Source organism: Cryphonectria parasitica (genome assembly GCF_011745365.1).
Source record: "Cryphonectria parasitica EP155 unplaced genomic scaffold M406scaffold_1, whole genome shotgun sequence".
NCBI classification, from domain to species: Eukaryota; Fungi; Ascomycota; class Sordariomycetes; order Diaporthales; family Cryphonectriaceae; genus Cryphonectria; species Cryphonectria parasitica.
This window is the reverse complement of record NW_024468909.1, coordinates 2,749,528-2,767,732: the sequence shown is the minus strand read 5'-3', so window position 1 is coordinate 2,767,732 and position 18,205 is coordinate 2,749,528. Positions and strand designations below refer to the sequence as shown.

At 52.6% G+C, this 18,205-nt stretch overlaps 4 protein-coding genes across 4 annotated transcripts; 2 read left to right on the top strand and 2 right to left on the bottom strand.

The window, feature by feature from the left end:
- Nucleotides 1-962: 962 nt before the first annotated feature.
- M406DRAFT_246555 (P-loop containing nucleoside triphosphate hydrolase protein) lies at nt 963-3,325 on the top strand (the record flags this gene model as incomplete). The annotated part of the gene is made up of 5 exons (XM_040916410.1): nt 963-1,185; nt 1,303-1,811; nt 1,968-2,278; nt 2,354-2,576; nt 2,654-3,325. The coding sequence occupies 5 exons, from the start codon at nt 963-965 to the stop codon at nt 3,323-3,325; spliced, it is 1,938 nt and encodes a 645-aa protein (XP_040781155.1).
- Nucleotides 3,326-3,717: 392 nt separating this feature from the next.
- Nucleotides 3,718-4,957, bottom strand: M406DRAFT_354319 (uncharacterized protein). The gene is made up of 2 exons (XM_040922888.1): nt 4,564-4,957; nt 3,718-4,293 (listed from the first exon to the last, which is right to left on the bottom strand). Exons 1-2 carry the CDS (start codon nt 4,758-4,760, stop codon nt 3,903-3,905), a joined length of 588 nt encoding a protein of 195 aa, XP_040781154.1. The 5' UTR covers nt 4,761-4,957; the 3' UTR covers nt 3,718-3,902.
- Nucleotides 4,958-9,793: 4,836 nt separating this feature from the next.
- M406DRAFT_320246 (uncharacterized protein) lies at nt 9,794-10,621 on the top strand. Its single transcript, XM_040919362.1, has 2 exons — nt 9,794-9,908; nt 9,974-10,621. Exon 2 carries the CDS (start codon nt 9,974-9,976, stop codon nt 10,361-10,363), a length of 390 nt encoding a protein of 129 aa, XP_040781153.1. The 5' UTR covers nt 9,794-9,908; the 3' UTR covers nt 10,364-10,621.
- Nucleotides 10,622-12,635: 2,014 nt separating this feature from the next.
- Nucleotides 12,636-16,370, bottom strand: M406DRAFT_86993 (family 1 glycosyltransferase; the record flags this gene model as incomplete). Its single annotated transcript, XM_040926096.1, has 2 exons — nt 12,636-14,604; nt 14,678-16,370. The coding sequence occupies 2 exons, from the start codon at nt 16,368-16,370 to the stop codon at nt 12,905-12,907; spliced, it is 3,393 nt and encodes a 1,130-aa protein (XP_040781152.1). The 3' UTR covers nt 12,636-12,904.
- Between the last annotated feature and the right edge of the window lie 1,835 nt (nt 16,371-18,205).

Genomic DNA, 18,205 nt, shown 5'->3' with positions numbered 1-18,205 from the left:
CGGTGCTCGTGGCTCGCAGGGGGTGTTTGAAAAGAGGGCGTAGGTGAGTGAGATGGTGGGCGGCTGACTGAGTGTCTATACTGTATGTCTCTTCTTTTTTTTGCATATGTCTGACAGCAGTTGAATAGAAGAAGAAAGACAAGGCTACGCTAATTTACTACAGTCCTTTACTGCAGTACAGTACTACTGCAAGCGAGGAACGCGGCGTGGAAGCAGGCTTATTTGGCTACACCACAGTCCATCGCCTGACGATGATGATATTCCCCTCTCACTTCTTCATCTTTATTTTTTCACCTTCCTTTCTTTGGTTCGTACGAACATCAAAGGGAACACAAAGAAAATAAAGTCATCCTCTCTTGCTCACTCACTCTCGGGGACCTTGGTCAGAACCTAAATTCATCGCCGACGATGACGTTCGGGATATTGGTCACCTTTCCATAAGCGGCCGTTTCCGTACTGCTTTGCTGCTCCTCCGCCTCCTCCTGCTGCTCCTCCTTCAGTGCCCTCCACAGTGTCAGCCAGAACCACCATTCTTTGATTTTTTTTTTTTCTTTTTTCTTTCTTTCTTTCTTACTCTCTGGGTGCTGCGGGTTGGTTGCAAAGGGAGTCAGTCAGCCGAGGGGAGTGGAGGGCCAGGCCTGGTTTTCACGTAAAACATTCATCTACAACGGCATTCCAACCTTTATAATAGCCTTGTTGATCTTTGTTTTTTTTTTTTTTTTTTTGAAACGGGATCCCTTTCTTGAACCCTTGCCAACAATCAATTGTTGTCTTTTCTGAAAGCAGCCATTATCTTTTCTTTCCCTTCTTGTTCGTTTCCTTTTAGTTCCTTCATCCCTACTCTTCATCATCATCATCTTCTTCTTCTTCTTCTTCTTCTTATTATTCTCCATCACCTCCTTCTTTTCTATTAATTCACCCTTTGTCCGGCAACCCTGGATTATCTACCAACTCAAGAAGATATGGCGAGCAGCGGACGAGGAGCCTACAGCTCCGAAGGCGAGTCAGCCGTCGTCAAGGAGTCCAAGTACATCGACGTCGAGCTGCACGCCGCCACCGAGGCCCACCTGCGGAACACAACGGTGAACAACATCTCGTGGCGCGGCGTCACCGTCACTGTCAAGGACAGGGTGACAAAACAGCCCAAGGTGATTGTGGATAATGTCGAGGGTCATGTGCAAGCTGGTAAGTTCTTTTATGAAGAAATATCCTTATCCTTGCTTTAGGAGCAACATACACATCTCTCTTTCATGAAAATCAAAAGCTAAACATGGCCATCCTTTTTCTCTTTCTCTCTCACAGGCGAGATACTTGCCCTGATGGGCCCGTCCGGATGCGGCAAGACAACCCTCCTCAACGTGCTAGCCTCCCGTGGCACAGGAGCCGCTAAGGTCAGCGGCGGGCTCCTCGTCAACGGCGCCGTGCCCTCCCCAGCAGCATTCCGGCAGCTGAGCCGCTTCGTCGAGCAGGACGACGCCCTCATCGGGTCGCTGACGGTGCGCGAGACCCTGGCCTTTGCCTCCAGGCTGTCGGGGGGCACAGAAGCCTCCTCGTCGCTGACGAGGCGGGAGAGGGCGGCGCGGGTGGACGGCTTGGTGGATGCGTTTGGACTGCGCGAGCAGGCGGACACCATTATTGGCACGCCGATCCGGAAGGGAATCAGCGGTGGGCAGAAGCGGAGGGTTGGGATTGCTAGCCAGCTTATTACTAGCCCTCGGATTCTGTTCCTGGATGAGCCTACGAGTGGGTTGGACTCTGTGGCTAGTTTCGAGGTTATTAGTTACCTAAAGGGGGTTGCTAAGCGGAACAATGTGAGTAGTAAAGGCTCCTTGCTGCTTTCCTTATTCTATTGCCGAATCCTTTCTCTCCCTTTCTGTCATCCTCCGAGAGAGAGAGAGAGAGAGAGAGAGAGAGAACATTTTGGGCTCAGTTCAAGACTGACATGAAAAACCTTCCAACACAAAAAGCTCATCGTCGTGGCCAGCATACACCAGCCGTCCACCTCGACATTCAACCTCTTCGACAAGCTCATGCTCCTCTCAGGCGGCAAGACACACTATTTCGGCCCCGTTCATGCCCTTGGTCCGTATTACGAGTTCGCAGGCCATCCTCTTCCCCTCCACGTCAACCCAGCCGAGTTCCTCCTGGAGCAGGTCAACATCGACTTCACCTCAGACAGGAGTGGAGGAAGACAGCCATCCCAGCGCCGCCTGGGTGCCATGCAGCAGACTTGGGCGTCCTCACCCCTGGCTGAGCACCTGTCCAATGTCATCAGGGGGTGCGAGGCACAGCAGCATCACCAGCACCAGCACCAGGACCATCATCATCAACGGCACCACGTGCGGCAGGGCAGCAGCACCTCCTCCCTCGACATGGTGGTCGTGGAGGAGACGAAGCCTGGGTTCGCGAGCCTGGTGCTGACCCTGCTTCACCGGTCGTTTATCAAGAGTTATCGTGATGTGATTGCTTATGGTGTGCGGGTGGCCATGTACCTTGGGCTGGCCATCATGATGGGGACAGTGTGGGTTCGGCTCAAGACGGAGCAGGAGTATATCCAGCCCTATATCAACGCCATTGTAAGTTTTGTTCCAATAGCTCCTCCTCCCCCTGCTCTTGGATTCTGGCTCACACAAACACATGATATAATTTCCAGTTCTTTGGCGGAGCCTTCATGTCCTTCATGGCAGTAGCCTACGTCCCCGCCTTCATCGAGGACCGCAACCAATACGTCAAGGAGTTCCACAACGGCCTGTACGGCGCGGCCGAGCTCGTCGTGTCCAACTTCCTCATCGGCATCCCCTACCTCTTCCTCATCGCGCTCGGCTTCTCCGCCATCTCCTACTGGCTGTCCAACTTCCAGCCCACGGCGGCCGCCTTCTTCACCTGGGTCATGTGGGTCTTCCTCGACCTCCTCGCCGCCGAGGGCCTCGTCGTGCTCGTGTCCAGCCTGTTTCCCAACTTCGTCGTCGCCCTCGCCCTGGTGGCCTTTGCCAACGGGCTCTGGATGTGCGTCAACGGGTTCATGGTCTCGCCCACCGTGCTCAACGTCTTTTACAAGTACGTCTTTAGCTACTGGGACTACCAAAAGTATGTCTTTGAGGGCATGATGGTCAACGAGTTCCACGGGCGGGCGTACTCGTGTGGTGCCGGGTGCAACTGCATGTACCAGACCGCGCTGGCGGACCGGTGCTTGATTGCCGGCGACGGCGTGCTGGCGCAGTATGGGTATGAGGCTGGTTATCTGGGCAAGAATGTGGGCATCATGATTGGGATTATTGCTGGGTATCGTATTGCTGCTTGGCTGGCTCTGGTGTGGAGGAGGTGAGAAGGAGGGGAAAGAGAGAGAGGTTCGTTTCCGACAAGACAGCTGGGGTGGAATTCTATACTTTTTATCTGCACATTGACGGTCGTTGGAAGGCGTTTTATTCTGGTAGACAATTGTGGGGGACATTCGCTCTTTTCTTTCTGTCTTTGTGTCAAGAACAGTCATACGGTTTCTCCCCTGGAAAATGGGATGGAGTATATGTTGGGGGCTGGACGGCTTCTGCAATTCACATGCATCTTGGGCTTTCCTCTCTATGCACCTTTCACTCGTTCCGTATATCTCTCTAGAAGTAGAAACAGAACCAAGAAATGCTCGCTCGGTCTCCCGGAGAAAAGAGAACAAGAGGGAGAGGAAGAGAGAGATAGAGAGATATACATATATATATATATATGGTTGAATCATTTCTGCTTTTTAAACAATAATGCACGGATGGCCACAAATACCCTGTGACGCCAGCAGCATGCTCGAAAATATCGCTTGTTCCTTTACATCCTTCGCCTTTGAAAAATAATCGAGTGAAATTGCCACCCCCCCGGGGGGGTCTCGTCCTCTTTCTCTCTGTCTCTCTGTCCTTTTCTCACCCCGAGTCATCCTCCACGGCTGCATACCAGTCCGAGCTTTGATTCGGCGTCCCAATGCCGCTCTTGAGCCAGCAGGTATTCGTGCCATAGTAGTTGCCCCATCCCACAGCAATACACCCGTCCAGGTTGCCACACTCGTTCAGACAGCCCTCAAAGGTGGTGATATTCATGGACGTGAGGTCCGTCGCCCCGTTGTCGCTGTTGTAGTCGCGGCCGCACAGCACCAGGAACTTCTTGCTCGTCTGTGTCGCCAGCGTGTACAGCGTCTCGTTGGCCGTCGGGCAGATGATGTCCGTGTTGCCTGTGGCGGTGGCCGTGGCCGTCGCGGCGGGGAGGGTCGTGGCTGTCGATGAGGAGGTTGCGGTTGCTGTCGAGTTGCTGCTGGCACTGTGTATAGAGAAGAGAGAGATACGTTAGCAGCGTTTAGAGAGGAAGGTTAATTCCGGAAGCGGTTGAGCGCGCAGGTTTTCTTTGTTGCGAGAAAAAGAGAGAGAGCTTGACGAGCCGTCCCGCTCGCCGACCTCTTTTTCTCCTTATCTCTCTCTTTCTTCATCGCCGAATCACCTGGTCCGGGATCTGAAGGAGAGGAGTTTCGAGGGATCAAGCCTGGAGAGGAGAGAAAGAGGAGGAGGGAAGTGAAACCTGTTGACAACATACCTCGAAGACTTATTATTCTGCTCGCCCAGACCCAATCCAAGTCCCACCGCGATGGCGACCATGAGACCAAAGACCACGAGGGCCAGCACCACCCAAAACACTTTTCTCCTCAGCCCACATATTCTCGCAGCTCTGACTTTGGCGCCTGGAGGCTCGAATGGGTTCCCGCCGTTGTGGTAGTGATAATCTGCCGCCATGCCCTGTCCTCCTACTGAACCTCCTGCTGGCACAGCAGGCCCCGGCGGTGGTGGTGATGGTTGTTGGTGTTGTTGATGTGGAGGATACTGAGGGTAGGCGACAGCAGCGCCGTTGTACTGTTGTTGAGGCGAGACCTGGGGCGGAGGATACTGGCCAAAGGCCTTGTGCTCTGCGTACTCGGGCAGGTTCCCCGGGCCGACGACCTCGGGGGCCTCTCTGCTCACAATCTGGGGGCGGCCATCGCCGACGACCTGGAGGCCCGAGTAGGCCTCGTGGTCGAAAACCTCCTTCTCGCTCTTGGAACCGTTGGTGTCATCATTAGCGGCCGCCATGATGGCGGGACCGTTTGGTGCGGCGGCGGCGGGATGGTGGATCCAGACCTTCTGCTCGTCGACGGCCTGCGGGTGCTTCATGCCATTTGGGGGGGGGGGTGTTCTCCTCGTGTCACATGAGAGGAACAGAGAATTTGTTGCACAGCACAAAGAGGCAGGACAGGTGCCCAGAGTCGATGGACTGCTGCTTGTTGGAATTAATTCTGTGCGTGCGTGCAGCGCCGTGCGATATGGCGCCGTTTCTGGCGCTCGAGTCGATGTACTTGTAGGTTGATTGCTGGGTTTTCAGGGAAGGAGGGGGGGGGGAGGTGACTGAGAGATGGAGAGATTGAGAAAAGAGAGAAGGAAGATCGCGAAACGAGTCAGGTTACAAGCAGGGGGATCCAGTCTTGGCTTCTTGTCTTTTTTGGTTGTCTTCTTTTCAGCTCTCTCTTTTTTGGGGTTCTTTTTGCCCTTTTCCCGATTGCTCCGGATATAAGATTAGCAAACACGAGATTCCGAGGCAGGGGAGTTATAAAAAAGAATGTAAAACCAAGTATGCGCATACAAAAACAAGAGCAATGACAAGAGCAATAAAATAATACAACAGTAGGAAGTTTGATGTTGGTTGGAAAACGGAGTGAATTGTTTTCGAAAAACTATAGAGAGGAGAGAGGAGAGCGAGAGAAGGAAGGAAAAGAGAAGGGAGAAGAGGCAGTTGACTTTCGTCCCAAGAAATGAAATGGGATTTAGAGACCATAAGGAGCCGTCCATCCCACACACGCGACCACGCCCCCCCTCAAAAAAAAAAGAACAAGACAAGGATACAGCTACACCTATAGCTACAGTCTGATACGATCAGTGCTTGCTTTAGATCGATATCGTTGCAAAGCCAATGAAAAATCAACAAAAAAGAAAGAAAAAAGGAGGCAAGAAAAAAGGGCAGTGCACATATATGGTGGTACATGTGCAGGGGGAGAGGGCAGGAGCACATGGCTACCCTGATGGCCGAATCCCAGCGTCGTAGTTTGGATTCAAGAGAGTTAAAACCTCCGTCATCCGGGGGGGGGGGGGTGGTACTTTCCCACTACAACCCCATCCTGCCCACAGCAACAAGAAAATCAGGGCCAGAGAGAGAGGGTGTTTGTAGCCCAGAACCCTTTCTGCTAGATAGACCTAGGAATAGTATGACCACCCAGTAATACCATACATAGTACTATGGTACAAAAGCAGTCGCTCATTATGTATTATCAACCCAGAGAGGGAGGGGGTGGGCAGCATGTGGGGTGTGGGTGGGCTCATGTGTGAGAGAGAAAGTCTCCCATCCCCTTCTGCAAGGACGGGAATCCTGAAGGAGGTGGCGCTAGACACCACAGGAGTCACATAATAGTCTCGGCAGGGCATGTTCAGGACTGACCATTCGTCCATGGGGGGGGTTTGCTGCAAATCCATGCAAATCAGTTTGCAGAAGAAGCCCAAATGGGAGGTATTTGTGCAAGATCCATGTGCTTGTCTGTCTTCTGCCGTCAAGTAGTTTCCCACCCCCCCTTTGAGCACGGCCGCTATGAACTCTAAAACTTTTTGCATAGCATTATCCTCTCTCGATCTAGTAGCTTTTTTCGAGTTGAACTTTGTTCACCCTTGTAGATATTGAGATGTGCATAGCACATGCATGCATCAGTAAGCGTAAGAGTCCCCACAACTTGGCAGAGAGAAAGACGGAGGCTAGGAGAGGGGGAGGGGGGAGGAGGGAGAGAAATGCTACTGTGGTATACGGAGCAGAGTATGCATGCATTTACACCATGACTTAGTACATACAATGCTAAGTACTTGTTGGGCAGGAGAGTAAACCCCGATCTCATCATGAACACATTGATTCTTGGATGGAGATTGCCGAGAGCCGTCAACCACCAGGTCGGCGATCTCTGGGAGGATTGAATCCCCATTCATCCTCCGAGCAACCCCTTTCATTTCTTTTCCCTTCGTTTTTCCAATCATTGTTCCCAAGGCGCAAGATATATATATGTGTGTGTGTGTGCATGAAATGCATGTTGTGATCTGTGATATCTGTGGTGCATAGTGTAAGACATCGCCATCACATTCTCAACTGCAGACCGGGATTGAATGGCCCATTTGCAAAAGAGAAATGCAAAGAAAGAAGAAAGAAGCCCGACCAGCCGGCAGTAGTAGCCAGTGGCTTCGGAACCAGGGAACAGCCGCCGCTCCTGACACAGTAATACATAGTACATTGATCCTGTATGCCGGGTTCCCAGCTTCCACTTCATGATGGATTCCATGAGCCCGCCCACCCATCCCGCCAGTCACACGAGACAAAACCCCCTCAGTCAGCAGCAAGTAACCCTCCTCGGCCCACAAAAAGAATACCGAGGCCTCCGTTCTCAGTTGATTCATTGAGGAAATCCAACACGCCCCCCCCCCCCCAAAAAAGAACCACCTATCACACTACAACAACTACTACTATATTGTACCACAGTACAGCACTCACCATATGACACTACTAATCAATGATGATCGATTCTTGAAGATCCCCGTGGATACAAAGTGGGCTGCGGGTCCAGGATCCACCACATCCGAGTGGCGTTCGGTGAGATCATATCAAGCTCACACCAAACTCGGGCATTGGGATGTAGTCAGACCTAAGAGAAAGAGAAGATCCAGCAAGTCAGCAGTCAGCAGGAAGAAGAAAGAGAAGAGAGAAAAAGGATCATTTTTTGATTAACTATATGCTACGGTGGCCGAGGTATGAGGAAAAGAAGGGAAAACAAAGCCTTGAGCACTATGAAAGTAGCCCATGAAGTAAGGCCCAAGATGTTGAACCATCACTTCTGCATGATCATCTCATCACGTCTTTTTTCTTCTTCTTTTCTTTCTTTCTCTTTCTCTCAGATGATCCTCCACATCAATCTCTAGCGACCTATCCGCCCCAAAAATACAGAGATCGGTACCAAGTTACTCAATCATGTACCGTAGCGGGCAAGCAAATTATCAATCAATCGGCATCCCGCACATCCGGCCCGGGCCTCCATCAACGTCTTGTGCCTTTGTCTCTCCAAAGTAAAGCGCGCCCGCGTCCCATGGCTAATTTTGGTAAAGCACAATCTTATTACTGCTATTGTTACTAGGGACCACCCACAGCGCCAGAGCCAGCCCTCAGTGGTTTTTGTGTAACGCCAAAACAAGGCCCGGCGCCCTTGTCAACAACTGTCAGCATCCACTTGGGCGCCTTTTACTAGCATTTGCTTGGGTGGCGGCCGCCCGTTCTAGACCTCTTGACGCCCGTGTCCACCGGAAAGCTTAAATAATCTCCCCCTTACAAAACCTCCTAAACAGGTGTGCCCCGTCCTGTCAAGCCTGCCCCCCACCCCCTATCTATGTTCTAAGTAGTAAACTGCCGCCATGTCGAAGGGGAGCTAGTAAATACCATAGTACCTTACCAGCACCTGACCAGGACGCCCGAGAATCTTACACTCCTAACTTGTCATCTCGCCACAATACACGCGCGGTTATCTGTAGGGTGTCTTACCTGCTAGACACTTGGTTGTGCTTCAACAGATGTTTGAAAGGTTGCGTAGTAAGAAAAGCCGCCGTGTTGCTGTCAAAGGGGGGGGGGGGATGATTTGCCCATCCCTGCTGCATATCCAATGCCGTAATGATTTGCCTGCTTTGGCAATGCAGGCCGAGAAAGATCCGTTTTCTCCAGCGATCAAAGGAGACCCATGATTCGTAGCTCTGGCCTGGGACAAACTGACTATCCACCTGCAATCCATCCGTTCTAGAGAGATAGGAAATAAGGATGTGAGAGCTCCGACCTCCGCATCCATCTTGTGATGCATTTGCTGGAGAAGCCCCAAGCAGATTATTCTGGAAGCATGGGGAGTGGCCGCTTTTGCTGCACTATGAATCTGCAAGAGACAAGCCAAGGACCTCCAGTCCCCAGTGAAGAACATTCTGACTGTGTGTGGCCTTGGACACTGAGACAGCGGTTTAGCAGATCATCGTAGTATCCTTGATGGCAGAGCCTTTCCCCTTTACCTCTCTGTGCTCGTCCAAAGCCACCCAATACCACTTTACTGTTTCCTCTTCTCAGACAACCTCAGCAACGGCCGGCGAAGAGAATCCTTGCGCTCGGTGACGGCGTAGCAAGACGGAGCAGAGCGTTTGCCAGTGACCGTAGGGCTATGCTGGATGCTGCCAGTAGAGGTGAAGAGAGCGCCAAAGACAAGCTGCCAAGTTGAGGAGGGTGAGCTACGACGTGCTGCTGATTTCGCTTGTCCCCACGAGATGCTTTCATCTGGAGAACAGGGCAGGGACACACACACACACACCTACACACAGAGCTGGCTAGCGCTGAAGAGGGAAGTGAAGTAGGGAGCAAAAGGTGATAATTCGAAGCGCAGAATCAATATGTGGACTACTAAGTAGTCACGATATTTTCGTGCTTTGGAATCCAAATCTCGGCCCCCAATTCAGACATCGATGCGCTAGCCCCGGTTCAACACTCTTCCTACGCCGTACAATGTGTCTGTAATTTTACAATCTGACATGGCTGCTGCCGTGTTTCTTCTTCCTCTTCCTCCTCCTTCACCAAACCCCGGCGGAAGGCTCGTCGGATCGTATCTGATCCCCCCCCCCCTCTCCCCTCCCTCTTCTGGCTTTTCAAGGCCTCGTTCCTTTCTCCTCTGATGGTCTGTCATGTTCAACTCGGACCTGCCCCGCCGGATGCCCATCATTTCCACGGTGAGCGCCAGTACAGGCTGACACCCGGTCAGCCCGGTTAGCTTGTGGATCAATGACAGCTTAGAGCCCTGCCATGTAGTAAGACCGTCGAGCAAAAGTCTACCAGCTGTTTTTACCCCCACCGCTTACCTAGATTTCTACAGATGTACCAGGACGCGCACTCCTTGATTCGCTGGTGGCGCAAGCTTGGCTCGGTCTTCCAAGCTCCACTGCCGAGCCCACAACTTCGCCGACGGCCCGGTGATGTTTTGCCCACAGGCATTGCCAGAAAACTTTGCCTAGTTGGGGGGGGGGGGGGAGGAGAAGGTGGAGAGCAGGCAGGCCAGGCTGTTAAAGAGCGCGCAGGGCTCAATGAGATCGACTCGGTCGAGTGTGTCGAAGGCATCAAGCTAGCTGGGATTGTGACCTGCGTGACCCTGGCGTGCTTCCTGATGCTCATGGACACCATGGTCGTCAGCAACGGCGATTATGCTTCGGCCTCTGGTAATTTTGAACTATGGACGCCAGGGGCTGTAGTGGTTTCGGGGTGGTAAGGAAGGGGAGCAGAGAAAGAGCGAGATGATCGCTGCATCAGGTCATACCGCGCACCACAGATGAGTTCAACTCGCTCCAAGATAGAGGATGATACGCCAGTGTATACCAATTTGGGAGCGTAGGTATCCGGCACCGCTGGCCCTGGGCTTCATCGCACTATCTCGGGCTGCACGCCCTGAGAGAAGTGTCCAGGTAAAAGATAGCAACGCGTCTTGCAACAAGTCCTGACATACTGACTTTCCATAGCAATCATTAGCATTGATCGGTCTAGTTGCAGGGAGTGAGTGCTGTTACATCCAGTAAATGATACTCCCTTAACCAAATGCCCGTCATTCGCTATGTCCGTCGCACCTAGATTCATTCTGGACTCGTTGTGGGCCCTCTTGTTGGGAACGGTTCACTTCTTACAGCATGTGGAGAATGAGATACGTCTTTTCAAACTGTTTGTATACTCAGCGCATGGACTGAGAGTATACCCAACTTTCTACATCGCCCTTCCGGTCTGCTCTCTGGCTGCCATCAGGATCCTGTTTCTTCGCATCTCTGAGCTGGCACCCAAGCAGAAGATCACCAAGGTACTTCCAAACGTGTCTCATTTTTCTCAATCTTTTGGGTTTGTCCTTGCTTGTGCTAGCAGTCCTTATGCTCCTGCTCGCTCTCCAATGGGGCGGCAACCAGCACGCGTGGAACTCGTTGCGCGTCATTGGCCTTTTCTGTGGCGCAAGTGCTATATCTCTAATCCGGGTGCTCTGGGATCGCCATAACAGCGAGGATGCCCTGATCGCTCTGTCCATGGTTGCTAAGAGGACTGTGTGGGTGTCTGCATTGTTTCAGACTTTGCTTAATGGCGGCTGTCCCGGAAGCCGTATATTATCTGCCTATCTACTGCCAGGCTATCAAGAACGTGGACGCACTGCTGAGCCGCGTACATCTTTTCCCCATGATTCTCCCACAGCCGGGCATAGCTGCACCGGTCGGCATACTTTGCAAGTCCTGCAGCACTTCTGCTAGCATGGGTGGTGGATGGATATTCGCTAATGAAAGACCCTGTTCATGCTGACGAGAGAGGCGCAGTCATGAAGGCCAGGTATGTCATATCCTTCGTATTTTTTGCCACGGTCCTCCTGTTCACCGGCAGCGGCCTCTACTCGACACTCCAGCCTGGTAGCTCGACTGACATGTGGGTGGGCTTTCAGATCATCTCCGGCGTGGGTTCAGGAAGCTGCTTGCAAACGGCTTATGGAACCCTCTCATCTTCCGGATCAACACTCGATCATTCACCGAAAGTATGGTGTCGAAGTCAACATTCCGACCTGGCCTTCCGACCAGTCTATGAGTGCGATTCAAGCAGCCGTGACAGGAGACGAGCTTCCCTCAGCCCTGGCATTTCTTCTCTTTGCTCAATCCATGGGGTCGGCCATCATAGCAGCACTATGCAACGTCGCATTAGATGCCAGCCTTGAGATCAGGGATTTTTACGCAAGCACCCAGTGTCAATGCTGTATCAGCAGGTGCCTCGGCATTGCGCACAGTCCTGGAGCCCCGCCAGCTGGAAGGCGTGCTCAAGGCTTACGCGTACAGCCTGGATTATACCCTTTTATCTTGTGGCAGCCTCTGTAGCTGCGTGTGTTGTAGCGCTCTGGGGCATGTGTTGAAAAGATTCGAGGGGGAAAAGACGGGACAGGACAAGGGAAGAAGAGCATGGCGTTAGATCAAATCGCGGGCGTGTATTCCTTTGGAAAGGTAAGTGTGCTAGTGAAGTCGAATGGTAGGAAGGTGGCCTAAGTGTCTGATATATACTTGGTGGTAGATATAATAGCGTCAGCCACTACGTTGTATCTTTATTCTATGATCTTACTAATGTATAATATGATACAACCCTGTCTCAGCATCTTCATCAAAGACATAGGTGCGTTAGACATCTGAGCTGTGCCTGAGTTGCAGCTTGGTGTGTGTGGAAGATGAAGCAGCAGATACCTCAAACTTACATTCTACCAATTCCTGGGCATACAAGCAAGACTCAGGGTTTCACTGCAGTACCTAGGCACCGGACAATACACCTTCGGGGGGAGGGGGCCTAAGAACAAGAGGAAAACTGTAGGGAAAGAAGAAAATCGGGGGGAAAGCCATTAAGATTTGTCATTCACCTTGTGAATACAGCTTCATGCCGCTTTGCCTTGGAGAAATACGAAAACAAAAAGAGAGGGAGAAGAAGGATAATAGAATTAGGGGAAACAAAGTTTTTCAACAACGGTTTGCAAAGAGTGTTTTGTAGAGTTCACCTATGCCATTAAAATTATATCTGAAGAGAACCTTCAACCACACTAACTCAACTTCATTACTCTTTCTATTAGTAGGACTCAGTCATGTACAGCTGAATCCCAAGGCCGCGACTTCATTATTCGAGTCCGTCTATATTATGTCTCATGTTTTTGGGCCTCTATCCTGTCGACCTGCGATCAGAGTGGCCTCTAGACTTGAATTGCCTCAACCAAGACCTTAGACATCACTCAAAACGTGCATCCAAAGCAGCCACCCACCTATGACTTCTTGAGATCCTCCGACCTCCTATAATCTTTCACGGCATCCCTAACCTCTTCGCCCCTTTTGACTGCCCCAAGAGCATTATTCGCCATCTCAACACTCTCAAACGCCTGCCCCACGCCACGCCTCCTCCTCCTCACCCGGATCTGCGCCCCCAGGCCGCCCTTATCCTTCTCCCTCTTCTCCACCGTCTCCCACAGCCGCCGCAGCACCTCCCACCCCTTCTCGACCTCCTCCACGCGCCTCCTGCGCTCCTCGGCGCCCAGATCCTTGAGCTCTCGCTGGCCCTGAAGTATTCTTGCCCTGCGGATTTGCTTTTGTGGCTGCCGCCGCCTCTCAAGTTGCTTCTTGAGGCCCATGAGCGTGTACCCCACCGGCGCCGTCAAGGCGGCGAGGTCCTTGAGCACTAGCCCACTGAGGCCCATCCCGACACCCTTGGCGAACCCTCTGGTCCCGCCGCTCTTTGCACCTCGCACGGGTAGACGAACCACGCCCGTCCAAGCGTCGTATATACCATATGCGAACTGGGTCCTGGCCGCGCGCAGCCCCGAGCGGAGGCCCGTCACACGCGGTGGCCGCCGCACGGTGTCGTCGCCGTAGAGACGGGGCGCATTGTGGAAGCCCTGTGCGAGCGCGACCGACAGATCGATGGGCGCGCTGGCGAGGGCACCGGCGGATTGGAGTGCTCCGCGGGATACTTCGTTGACGTACCAGGAGTCTGGCTCGGCGTCTTGCGTCGTGGCGGATTCGAGCGAGGCGGCGGTGTGTCTGGGGATAGGGCGGCGGTCATTCGTGTGTCCTGCCTCTCTAGATTGCGCCTGAGAGGTTCCGTTCGTATCTTTCGTCACGTTCCCGTTGAGTTCCGTCTCGGATTTGCGTTCAGGTATGCCAACATGCCCATCCTTTAGAGCCTGGCCTTTCTTCATGCGTCTCGCCGTCTCACGCTTCTGTCTTTGTTTATCCTTCTTTTCTCGCCTCATATGAGAATTCTTGGCTATTCGAGAGGGGACGCTGCCGATGCCACCAAAGGCCTCACCGAGCGAGCCAGCCACAGACCCAAGAACACCAGTGACAGGCTCGCCTGGCCCTTCAAAATCGTTCCACTCGCAGTGCCTGACGAGGCTCAGCTTTCGCCACTGGATAAAGCCCCTTTCCACGAGAATATCGGCGGCCAGTGCGCTCAGCCTCAGGCTTGTGCCCTTCATGTGCCATACCGCCACCCGGTCCTGCAGGATGGAGCACCTCATCGAGTGTTTGCCGGACAGCTGCAGGTGGTTGTGGAAGAACGCACACATATTCTCCGCCCCATCCCCTTCCCTCGCGATGTCGCGCGCCAGAGCCTGGGCATTCTTCTGTGCCTCCTCTGTCAGGCAGAACTTGATCCCTTCGGCTAGTTTCTCTGCAGACAGCTGTTTGTACGGCACCGACTCGGGGCCCGCCTTTGCTTGTACGATCATGTTACCCCAGAAGAACTGGTCGCCGAAGAAGGGCACAACCATAGTAGGTTTTCCGCACTTGAGAGCAATCGCTGTTGTTCCTGCTCCCCCGTGAATCACACACGCCTTGACCCTGGGGAAGAGCCAGTCATGTGGTGTGTTTTCAAGTAGGAAGATATTTTCAGGCACACTCAAACTGTCGCCGCCCAGTCCTCCCCAGCCTTTGCTGACGAGCGCACGCACACCAGCGAGCTCAACAGCTATTTATCATTGTGGGTCAGCATATATCAACCGCCGTGATGGAAAAGAGTAGAAGGAGGACTGGGTCTCTACCTTCAAATATCATATTAGTGAATTTCTCGGCGTCGTCGACAACGATAGAGCCAAAGCCAATGTAGATGGGCGTCTCTCCTGCACTCAAAAACTCCTCGAGAGGATTGGGAGGTTTGAATGAGGATGCGAGGTCGAGGAAAACAAAGCCGCAGATGTCAATCTCGTCGCCCCAGTCTGGTGGTTTGGGGACCAGAGATGGGCTCCACAGGTATGCAAAGGGGACGTTTAGTCGATAGAGGGAGCCTGGTGCCCAGAGCGTGGAGACGGGTACGAGGCCCAGTGTCTTGACTCGCAGGTCGTTGACGAGATCGCCCAGACCTTGCCAAACCATCATTTCCACGAGGGGGTAGCTCATGAAGTTCGTGTATCCAGGGTCGACATTGCTCTTCTTGACATTAGCCATGGGATGGGGGAACGAGCGCGTCGGCGTGTAAGGGAACGTAAATGACAAGATGAGCGGGATTCCAAGTGCCTCTGCGCAATGGACATGCGCAAAGGAGGCAGGGTTGGCAATGATGGCATCGGCGACGAAGGGTTGTCTCTCCCCCATCATCTGCAGGTTTCGGACGTCCTTTTCATCGTCCGTGGCGTTGACGCATGCCCGCCAGAACCCGCCAAACATCTCGTTCATGGCTGCTCGCCTGCGGCCGATATCTCCAGCTCGCAAGGTCTCGAGTGTTGGTATCAGCCCGGGATTCTTGACCATAAACGCCATTAATTCAGAAGGATCCCCGCCCACGGAGAAGAACTCGAGGTCCGAGTCCTTCTCTACGAATTCGCGGAAGGCTGGATGCGTTGCTATCCTGACTCTGTGCCCATATTTCTCCTTGAGTACCTTTCCGATCTTGAGAAATGGCTGTGCATCTCCACGGCTCCCGATCACCATGATCACAATGTTGAGCGGCGGACATCGGAGGCTCTCGGGATCGACCATGGCCTCGGATGATGTTCTCTCGGCTGCTGGCTGCTCCCCCTCCTCCTCCCCCTCAGGCTTTCTACCGATCTCACCCTCCTTCAAAGGTACCACCTTCGTGATGGCAGCGCCGAGGGCATTCGGTAGGTAACCATTGGTGCTAATGTCTTTGATCGAGATCGCAAGACGGCCATCTCGCCTCGAGACCCTGCCTTTCGTTTTGTAATTCTCATTCGCGACGCGAAATCGACGGAACTGCTGGGATTGTGCCTTGCTGCCAATGGCGTGGTCCATCCGCTCGACGTCTGCACTCAAGTCCTCATCTTCGTCCGTAGACATATCGCTGCTCGACGAGTCGTCCTCATCATATGGGCTCGTCCACAAGGCCTGTTGGAGATGAGAGACATTCGTCCCAGATCTCTTGATTGCCGGCATTGGCACGGCAGATGATTGCCGCCTGACCCGTCCAGGTGCATCAGTAGCGGGCCTCTCTGCCATCTTCGGACGCGTCATGGGCATCATATTTTTGTCTTTTGTTGCCGACACGGGCGCCGTCACTGTCTTTCGAGGGGTTCGGCCGAGGGATGGTGGGCTGTTGGCATCGGAAGGCTCGGGGGACTTGGGAGACTGTGGAGCTGGAGGCACGTAGCCCGGATAGACGAGCTCTCCCTGGCCATCTCGAACGATGGTTGCTGGCTGCCCCGTCTCCTGCACGACCGTCTCGAGGTTGACCTCGCCATCTGCGGATTCAGTCGCCGAGGTTTGCGGCGGGGACGTCATTGCGCGGCTGGGGGGCTCGTGGCACGCTTCTCTACGTGCTGAAAGACGACCCAGTTTGTAGTGTGGGCGACTTGGAGTCTGTTAAAGGAGGCACAGACAAGGTTGAACAGGAAGAGAAGGCTCAAGGTGGTACGGCGTCGTCACCAACGAGGAATGTAAAGGGTGTAGCTTCTTCAAACTTGGGAGAGTCCAGTAGAATTGGGACCTGGATTTGGAATCTTGTGGCCATGGTCCAAGTATCTAGGTGCTAATGCTAGCTGGTATCAGGTCCCTCGTGTGCTTCCAGAAGAAAGAGGGAAAAGGCAAAATACATTGGCTGGAGGCATTGACTGACTGGCAACCTCGAACCGTACAGGAAATGCTGGGCAACGCGCCGTTGAACCTGGACGGCGTCAGTGACATCATGATCGGAGCCAACGCCCCGAAATTGGGACCTGATCCTTGCCGAAACCCACTAAATTACGGGCTGGTCGACCGCCCGTGGGAGATATTCCCGTATCGCCAGGAACCATTTAACCGCTGTGGATTCGTTACTATCTGTCGGGACCAACCTTAGCGGGAGTCTATTAGAAACTAACCTCGACCCTGTGATGGCAATGACTTCAAGCCATCGCCAAACAAATGCAGCAGATCAGCTTGTCCACCGCCTGTACACTTTCTACCTCTATCTATCGCTTCAGTCAATCTACATTTCGAATTTCCATCAAGTAATGAAATGCCAAAATTTTAACTACAGTTCCACAATTGAGGTGGGAAGTATTCAGCCAGGCCAAAAGTCCAAATTCCCCAGTTATAAACGAGATCTACCAAATGCCTACAGTATCTGGCTGGTAGCTTATCCCAGCACAATCCACGGATCTGTGAAGCTTTATCTATCAACAGTACTCCAGAGATCGGCAAATATGTTTAAAAGCAAGACCAAGTAACTGCGTTTCCTCAAAGAATTTGCTGATGAATTCCTGCTAATGTGGTGAACATACTTTATGCACAGCCTGGTCAGCTGGAAGCCAATCCCTTCATGCTAAGTACGTACATGTCATTGGCCCACCTGCCGTAATCCGAGAATCTACTCCATCATCGGGCAAATTATCTCTCAGTACCTCTCAAACTTGGCAGATCCCACCACTGAAAATGCGTTTTCCTGAGCGAGCTATAGCAAAGGGCCGCTGATACAATGATTCAGCAGCATACATAACATCAGCAACTTTGAGCAATATCAATTAGTTGCATGTCTTTTGTTCTCTTTCTCTTCTTTGATAAGCATCTCTCCGGGAAACCTTACACAGAGATAATGAGTCTCCCTAACATCCTTGTCAGCAGATATGCTGCGAGGTTGCCCAATCTCCATGCCGCCATGCTGCCACTTAAATATATGGCATATGTTCCCTTCAGTCCGTTCTGAGAAGATCCAACAAATCGAGGTTCTTTTTGAATTCTCCTTTGCTGCACAGGAAGGCAGGTGGATAGCGTCGTTGCTATGGTCATATGCAACAGTCCTGGCTCTCATTTGTGTAAAAAGTCCCAGCCGGGCTGATTGGACAGTCTGGGACGATGAGCTGTCTGTCTGTCAGAACTATATGCTTACTATGCATGGTCGGCTTCCCAATCCCATACATGAGAATGTTACAGCCCTCCACAGCCAACAAATGCACAGCCCCGCACCAAAGCCTCAAGGAGGCCGCCTCAGAGAGACTGTAAAATTTCCCCTCTTGTTCTGCTCTGGATCAATTTCTAGTCCTGCTGTTGCTTCCAGACCATACCCCCCCAGTGAAGTTTTGACCTCTCCAATCTCGATGCCCTTTTGCTCTTGACTCAAACAGCCACATATCAGAACA